This window comes from Egretta garzetta, unplaced genomic scaffold (assembly GCF_000687185.1).
Source record: "Egretta garzetta isolate BGI_Z169 unplaced genomic scaffold, ASM68718v1 scaffold85, whole genome shotgun sequence".
Classification (NCBI taxonomy): Eukaryota; Metazoa; Chordata; class Aves; order Pelecaniformes; family Ardeidae; genus Egretta; species Egretta garzetta.
Window position 1 is genome coordinate 4,590,225 of NW_009259718.1, and position 9,382 is coordinate 4,599,606.

Here is a 9,382-nt window from a genome sequence, read left to right on the forward strand (position 1 = left end):
CCTACAGGAGATCATATATTTCTTAAACCTTTCTGAGGAGCCGATGCAGTTCCTTGCTTCAAAAGCAGTGCAAAAATATCTGGGCTGGCTTGCCAGAACTGGAAAGAGCTACTGGTTACATCTAAAGCACAACCCCACTAAAATTACCTAACATAACCTCAGGGAATGCTGAGGGCAGCAGAGGGACTTGGCATTCCCCTTGCACATTACTGTCTGAATTGCACAGTCTGGCACAGGGGTTGCACTCTGTCATGTCAGTACTTTGCCACTGGGTTCCCAAACATGGCTTTGATGTGCTGGAATAATATACAAGGTCATTTTTCAACAAAGAAAGAACTTCCTTTCTAATCAGGTCTGAATCTCCCATTTACCAAAGTATAATGCAACTACCTCATGGAAACTCTAGGAGAAAATAAAATAGAGAAAAGTTAATCAGGGCATGGAAAGCCAGATAAAAAGTGAGAAAGGAAAAGAGAAGAGAGAAAATGGAGAAGACCTGCTCAGCAGCCTGGGCTTTGCCCCGATTAGCAGGAAGCATATTCTCCAGACGGCTTCTCACCAGTGAGCAAAGTAATCTTCATGAAACACATGAGTATTTCACAGGTGAACAGATACAGGCCACCTGAAGCAGACAGAACTGTCCTTCTCACAGTGAGTATTTTAAGTCAGGAAGCATTAGAAAAATAAGAAAAGTATACACATTCATTGTGTGCATAAATCTCATTTGGTGACCTATGGTCAAAGGTCCCTCACTCTTTTTCTTCTTTTTCTCCGTCTCCTACTGGCTGTATGCCTTGAATCAGATCCCCAGTCACACTAGCTGCACGTACACTCATAAATCTAACAAGCTCTGTAATTCTAAGGACAACAGGCACAGCATGGTCCATGTTCACATGGCTAAAAACTCCAACCCATAGTTGGATGGTTGCATCCAAAACATCTCTCAGGAATGGTCCTTTGTCCATCCTAACCTCTGACCTATGCGTAGGCACTGTTTAGGAGAAGGTTAGTTGGCATGGGCTAAACCCATGACTGTGCTAGTAATTTTACAGTATGAATGACTACATACCAATGTACAGGTATTAAGCCTTCACTCTGCCACTTTATTAGTACTGGTATAGCATTCCACATCCTCAATGTGTTGGGCCAGACCAGTGTTCTGCTGCTCTTCAGTGCAGATAGCAATGATCTGTTCAGCTGAATTTACCAGCCTGGATGAAAAATCCTTCTATCTTGCTCAGAATCAAGTGTCTTGCAAGATCAGACGAGAACCAGGTCCAGGACAGTACATGATGCTGCTAGAGACAACACTTCCTGAGGTGAGCTCAGAGTATCAACAGAACAATATTCCACTCTGAATTAAAAATGAGGAATAATCAATGTAACTGAGAATTCTGGAGGCTTTTAAACACATGAAAAGATGACAACTGACTCTTGCTTTAATCTTACATTTTGGAAGAGTAAGATTCCAATTTCTTATTAAGACTGTTATTTTAGTTCAAAGAAGAGAAAAATAGCTGATGAAAGATTCTCCTGTATTTCTCTTCACTAAACTAAAAAAGCCCATCATCTTTCACAGAAGAGTCAAGTGGATTCATCGCACTCTTCATAAAACAAAATTCAGAATTAGCTACACTCTCATTTCAGTGTCCTTTGTTCTTGCAGGCGAGAAAGGGTGAAAAAAAATCCCAAAGGCTTATGCTAGTACCAGTCTATACTTACGCCACAAACCAATTTCTTCCACTATGCTCTATTATAATGTCAACATCAAGATCACCTGGGCAGAGATTGGAAGTTGCTATTACAAATCAGGCTATTCAGGCATGTTAATGATTTTCAGATTTTGCTTAGTCTATACTTTCAAGGAAGACACTTTAGTGCTTGTGTTAGAGGCAAAATGTTCCCCTGGTGCAAGAAGATGATAATTCACCCAAGGATGATTGACCCCTGGATAACCTTCATGAAGGCAGGGATGGCCTAACAGCTTTCTGGATTGAACACACTTGTCCTTGGTGTCTTAACAGTGGAGTGGTGCAAGAGGGAGTTATACAACCCAAGTCTAGGCAAACTGAGAAGAAAGCTGATCCTGAGAAGACAGCAAAAGAATCCATTTTACCAGACCATAGAATCACAGAATGAAACAAGCTGGAAAGGAGGTATAGAGGTCATATTGATCAACAGCCCTCTCAAGGCCAGGCTAAATTACAGGAGGTTGCTGTAGGCTCAAGGCCTTGTCCAGTTGAATTGTGAATATATCCAAATATACACATATATTTGTAGGTAAGGCAAAGGGCACTAGAGTAAAAGGTAACAGTCAGAGAATTTGCTTTGCTATGTAGCTAAATGCCCCAAGCAGCAAAGCTCTCTGGCTTAACAGACTTCTTGAAAAGAACTGAAATATTACTGGGCTTATTCTGCCTTGTATGATCATGCCTTGAACATGAACAAGACGACGACTGTGAATGCTCTCTAGGAGTGTTGGAAAGAGAAAGCATTCTCTGGGCTTGTGCAAAAGTACTGTTAGGGGTTGCCAAATCCAGTAACCTCACATAAGGCTGCTGCAGCTCCATGTCCTCAGATCCAACCAGTATCAAGGTCAAGTGAGTATTACCAATAGGCACACACACAAACACATGTAGGCACTGCACATATACACATGGCCAGCCATGGGGATCTACACAGACAGAAACACTCACCAGTCATGCAAACAGAAACAGCACCATCAACGGCCTCATCCTGCTCCCCTTTCTGGCTGGTCAGGATGAAGGTCTATTAGTGAGGAATATATATGCATTTATATACAATATGGATCCCTGCAATAACTGTCCTTAAACATTCAATCTCCAGTAGCTGGCCTCTAGATCTGTGGTGTCCCCATTTGCTAGCACTTGCATATATAAGCACCTGAAGCTTGCAGCCCCACTCCTGTTCCTATTCAGACACCCTCACTCACCCTTCACACACACACTATGGATCCTCTACTAACTGGCCTTAGGCATGCAGTCTACCCAGTAGCTGGCTCTGGATTATTGTTTTCCTAGGTTGCTGGCACTTGGACATGTGAGCCCCCAAGGCCTGCAGCCAGTTGCTGTAGAGCTGCCCCCCTCCCCAGAACCCCACTTATACATACAAACACATGCACAGGCACACACACTATGGATCCCTCTAGTAACTGCCCTTAGACACTTAGCCTACCCAGGACCTGGCCCTTGGATCATCTTGTCTCTGGTTGCAGAGATACACAATATACAGACAAGACTCTCAAAGAACCCCCAGAACTTATAGTCCCCCCAATAGTTTGCATAGACCTCCTGATCCCGTCAGTAGATAGCACACACTTGATTTTCATCTATTTCAGGCTCTCCAGTTGCTGGCAGCACTGACAGATGGGCCCCTGTGACCTGTGTTTCAATGCCAGTTGCTGGCATTTAAACATCCATATACACACATACACACAAAATAAAGCTCCCTCACCCAGATAACTAGTGAAAAATTGAATTTAATAAGAAGACGGGATAGACTGGAGACTGGGTACAGGTCAAGGCCTGACAGGCATACTGACTTGGCCTGTTTACATATGACTGGCCCCTTATGTCTCTATTTTCTCACACTTGATCTTCCCCAAAACTACCCTGAGCCCTCCCTTTCCCCACCTATAGTTCCTCCCCTAAACAACCCACAGTAAGTTTTGCAAAAGCACCAAATTATCTTCCCTACGTCCCATAATAAGTCCCATGCCCCTGTTAGCAGTAATCCCCCTCAATCTGCAAGGTGTTCCAGAGAGCACTTCCATTGATTTATTTTAGGGGGTTCCACTCCCACTCAGTGGGCTGATTATGCTCCTGTGATAGCCCTGGGGGAAGCTGGGCCAGGGTGCTTATTTCTCAATCAGGCTATTTGGGTCCCCCTGCCTTTCATTGTTCCTCTGTGCTCCTTTTGAGTGTGGGGAGATGAGCCTTTTATCACGCAATTGAACAAATATATTTATATATGTGTGCTATCACTCGCAGACAGAATACAGTGAAACCTTTGGGAAGCCTTAAATACACTAGAACTTCTTCCAAAACTAAACAGCTATTGTGGTGAAGTAAATAATATATCTACGGCTAGTGACATAAGTATTTTCAAGAATGAGTTCATGAAACAAGTAAAAAGCCACAAAAACAGCCAAAAAAAAAAAATCTCACTTCTTCATAACTACTCAAGACAAAGACTGCTGTTATTTTTTATCAAAAAATGTATTTTTTACAGTTCAGCTATGAACTAACATGAAAAAACAAGGTAAAGAGTTATAAAATATGCCTCCTAATATAAAAGAATATATACAAACCCAACCTATATGAGACAAATGAGTTCGATTTTTTTCTTGGATAAATCTGTATTGTGAATTCATTCCTGCAATTAATGTTTCTGTATTACTTCTGTACTCATATGGAATTAATAAAAAAAGCTATTTGGAGCCAATGGGATATGTATTTAGTGAGTTCCATGAAGTATAATATTTTTTAACTATTTGCTGTGTCAGAGCAAAAAGCTGACACTATCAGAACGTTGAAGTTGTCATCTGCATGGAGGAATTCTCACACCCCAATCAGGAGTTATGTACCATCTGTGAAAAAGAGAAATGACAACCAAATGGTCTAGGATATGGAAACACACAGCTATTTGCAAGGTAGTACACCTTTTAAGTTTTATGAATGACTGTGTATTTCTCTCTTTATGTCCCCTATTATTTTGTTAAAGCTCTAGGGAAACTGCCAGGATTAGCATGTTGCACTAATTCCTCTGTTGATGTCAGGAAATGCACACATCAGGAAATAAAGAAAAGGACATTAAATGCTTAGTTTCAATTTTGCATATGCAATCAAATTAAATTATTATCTGCAACTTTCCTATTAATACAATATAATGATTCTTCCACAGCTTAAGATATTAATTCTGCAAACACCCACTATTGAGTCTCAAACTTATCCAACTGCCATTGCCATCAAACTTTTGATGACTGTACAGTGTGATTTTTAAAGTTTATCTATGTTTTCCTGCTTATTTTTTGTTTCATAAATATTAAAAAGTGAGCTTGGGTCTTCCAAGGTTTCACTGAACCATATACTGGAAGTCTCAGATACCATGTATTACATGAATGCTGTTCCTTTTCTTTGAAGCTTTAATTAGCTTTTGAATATAAATAGTGTTAGTTGCAGCATGAATAGCCTCTACTGTCCTACTGGCCTTCAAGCAGCAAGAGCTAGCCTGCAGCTTGTGAACAGTTCAAAACAGAACTATGGAACATACCTTGGAATGGGGATGTCCTAGCACAAGGACTACAGAGCAATCTACTATGGGAGAAAACAAATCAAGTGGAGCTGCTGAGACTAACCAATGGAATTACGCAGACACTCCTCCTCTTACATCCCATTCACCTCTGAATGTCTATGACAGGAGATTCCTCTGCCCTGGGCTTTCCAAGCATGTAGCAAAGATTTTGGCATGCAGGAAAGTGTCAGGAAAGAACTGGGAAGAACATAACAGAAAATCTTTGCTAGGTTTTTAATAACTCACATGAATCACAAGCAACTGAAGTAAAAAGTTAATTGTACTTTTTTTTTCCTTGATAACATCCATTTAAACCTTTATTTGTATATAATTACAAAAAAGGCAATGGTATTTTTTACTCTGATTACCTTTGAGGAAAGTATAGTTTTCCTCCACCTTGAAGTCAAGGGAATTTGAAGAATCAGTATATTATTTTCAATAACCCAAGATGACAACCAGCTAATAGAAAAGACAGAGGAAAAATTGAAATAAAAATGCCTGATCTCACACCCCTTTTCTTGCATATTTCCTTCTAATGCAAAAAGTTTCTACCAAAGCAGAAGAACTATCCTCTCTATCTCAAACTTCTGGAAGATATTTAAAAAGGCTGTCCAGACATTCTGCAAGCTGGAGAGTTTGTTGTAAAATAAATGCACTCACTCACAAGGACAACACATCATTCCTTTGGAATATATTTAATGAGTTCTGCAAAATTGACTCCACTTGTGTTTACAGCTGTAAACATTTTTAACTCAGTCAAACCAAAACTAATATTCCACAGAAAATTCAGCTCTGTGCCCTAGTAAGAGCTATTTCATTAGCAGGTTATCACTTGCTCTCAGCTATTTTGACTGTAGCCCATCAGGCATTCTTAAATTCTATGCTTTACTAACAATCAGAAAGGTTAACCTACAAAAATGTTAAATGATAAACTGCAGGCAGTAATTACATACATATATAGATACTCACAAAAATAACATTTCTATGTATTTCTTTAAGTAGTTTTGAGAAAAATGAAAAAATCTATTTTTTCACCCAGCACGTAGCTCAAAAATAATGCTCCCCAAACTAAAACCTTGCAAAACCATAAAAATTGGGAAATGCAATCTTAATGAAAACTTTTGTGCAATCATGTTTCCTTTTATGAAGCTGAAATAATAAGCTTACAAATGTTTCCTTTTTCCAAACCAGTTTTCCCTCATGCTTCCCATGCAGTTTTTTTTCTAGTCTAAAAATCATTCCTAGTGAAATTAGTGTGTCCAAATACTAGTTCTATACAAAATAAGTTCAGCTTTACAGTAACAATGAAAACATCTTCAGTTGCTTACAAGAGCTTCTTTACTTCTGAGTCATGAAGGGGTTTAAAGCCCCATTATGTCCTGTAAAAGGGTACTGCCTTCCTTATATCTGAAAAGCATTCTGCATAAAAAGTATTTGCTCTCTTCATAATACACGGAAAGATGGTTTGAATACTTCGGCTACTTTTCTTTCCCTCTCTACAGCTTCTCCTTCTTTTCTTAACCATTTCCATTGAGGTTTTATCAATATTGTTTTTCCCCTGATAGAATATTTCAAAAAAAAGCTTCGTTTGAGAGAAAAAAAGTGATTTACATTCAGACTGTTTAAATCTAACTCAAATGCTTGAGAAACACTTGGAAGAAAAATTACCTTGACTGATTTTCCCACTCAATCAATCCTCTTCATTTAGAGGTGAGACATATTTTAGACACCATCTAAAACTTCTAAGAAACCTTACAAAAACTAAAGACCAAACTGGATTTTCCCTATATTTTTCAACTTAAACCTAAAACCTTAAGTTTAAGTTTCTACTATATACACTAATGAGTCAACAAAATGGTCATGGGCCTTTTTTCTTCCTTATGGATAACTGTAGTAAAGCAAAGCTTTCTACATAGTTGTCATCAGATTTTCCTTTCCCTAATGCATAGCTCTTCTTTGCCTTTTGGCCATAACCAACTTACTTCCGAGATGCAAACTAGTTTTGGAGTGCAGTCCTAGGACCATGTGGTACAGTCACAATGCAAAATGCTGACTTCCCTGACTCTGAACTGAAAGTTGAAATTCAGCTCGTGGCCACCTTTACTACTTCATCTCCAGGGGCAGAATTTTACTGTCCTATTTTAATCTAGGCAATTCAACCACGTGATCTTTGAAGCCGTATCACACAGTGTTTTCTAAATTCTTTTAGCTCTACAAACCTACAGGAGTGATCACTGAATTAAAAAAAAAAAAAGTCAGTTCCTACAGGCATCACTGAGTTACTTCATATTTGCAGAGAATGGACATTTTCTCTCCCTTTTCTATTTAAGTTCCTCTACCAGTTACACTAAGCATAACATACTACTTTGTAAAATCATTTTTAAATCAGGAATTAACAGAGTTGCAGAGTTTTAAGAATTTGTATTATAACCTTACATCAATTATTTCCTCTCTGAACTCTCTCCCACTCCATTCCCCTCCTATTAAGAGAAGGGATGCTTTAACCAGCTTTCCTCTTCATTATTAATAAGAAAAAAACCAATATTTTTTTCTTCCCAATCTCCACCCTCTTTTTCTTAAATCTCACACGATTGTCCTTTCCCTCCCTCTAGGTCTTTCCTTCCTTGTCTCCCCTTGATTCCCCTTCGCTCCTTTTTCAGAGGCTTTCACATATGCAAGAGATGAACATTCATTACAAAGCAGTGCAGTTCATTGAGCAAGTATAGTTGCAATGATATTTCCTGGAACAAACAAGAGGACTGTTTACAATACCTCTGCCTTTCCCTAACTCTCTCCCATAGCTCTCATTCTATCTCCTGCTCTCATCACCCTCCCTCCTATCATCTGTTCTTTCTTCTCCTGTTTTCTTGGCCTCCCTTTTCCCCTGCCCACCTTTTCTCTATCCTATCTTCACTGCTCTCTCCCTCCTCTCCTCTGATGGCTCAACACAAACTGCCTGTTCTTGTTAATGCAAAGCATTCTCTCCATGTCTATTACATGAGGCAAGTTGTTCAGATGAGAGAGACCAAAAATTCCTGATTTCAGCCCACTGGATGCTGCCTTGTAGAACAGCATAAACATCGAGAGATTGTTTCACAAAACAAACGGTGCAAGAACACAAGAATCAAATACATGCAAAGCTTTCTTTGGCTGTCGCTTCTGAGATAGCTAGTAGAAATGTTCATTAAAGCCCTTCATAAAAGGGTTTGCGGGTCCCACTAGAAACAATACTAATATCTTTTTACATGCCATGAGATAGTGATCAACCATCAAACAAAAAGACGTGCTCAATGCTCATCTGGACTAGGATAATGTGGTGGATTGACCCTGGCTGGATGCCAGGTGCCCACCAAAGCTGCCGTCACTCCTCCCCTCAGCTGGACAGGGGAGAGAAAATATAATGAAAAGCTCATGGGTTGAGAGAAGGACAGGGAAAGATCACTCACCAATTACCATCACGGGCAAAACAGACTCGACTTGGGGAAATCAGTTTAATTTATTATCAGTCAAATCGGAGTAGGATAATGAGAAACAAAAACTAAATCCTAAAACACCTTCCCCCTATCCCTCCCTTCTTCCTTGGCTTAACGTTAATCCTGATTTTCTCTAAATCCTCCCCTTAGTGGTGCAGGGGTATGGGGAATGGGGGCTGGGGTCAGTTCACACACTGTCTCTGCCACTCCTTCCTCCTCAGGAGGCGGAGTCCTCACACTCTGCCCCTGATACAGAGTGGGGTCCCTCCCACAGCAGACAGCCCTCCATGAACTGCTCCAGCGTGGGTCCTTCCCATAGGCTGCAGTTCTTCACGAACTGCTCCAGCGTGGATCCCTCCTTTCCACGGGGTGCAGCCTTTCAGGAACAGACTGCTACAGCATGCATTTCTCATGTGGGGTTACAAGTTCTGCCAGCAAACCTGCTCCAGCCTGGGCTCCTTTCTCCATGGGTCCACAGGTCCTGCCAGAAGCCTGCTCCACCACGGGCTTCCCATGGGGTCACAGCCTCCTTTGGCATCCATCTGCTCTAGTGTGGGGTGCTCCCCGGGCTGCAGGTGGGGATCTGTTTCCCCATG

General features: G+C 40.5%; 1 protein-coding gene across 1 annotated transcript in view; it reads right to left on the reverse strand.

The window, feature by feature from the left end:
- The window catches only part of EPHB6 (EPH receptor B6), an 87,272-nt gene that overhangs the window by 52,112 nt on the left and 25,778 nt on the right, over window positions 1-9,382 (reverse strand). Inside the window, exon 4 of the mRNA XM_035894622.1 lies at window positions 2,697-2,769. Coding sequence (XP_035750515.1) covers window positions 2,697-2,769 — 73 coding nt within the window. The remainder of the gene's footprint in view (window positions 1-2,696; window positions 2,770-9,382) is intronic.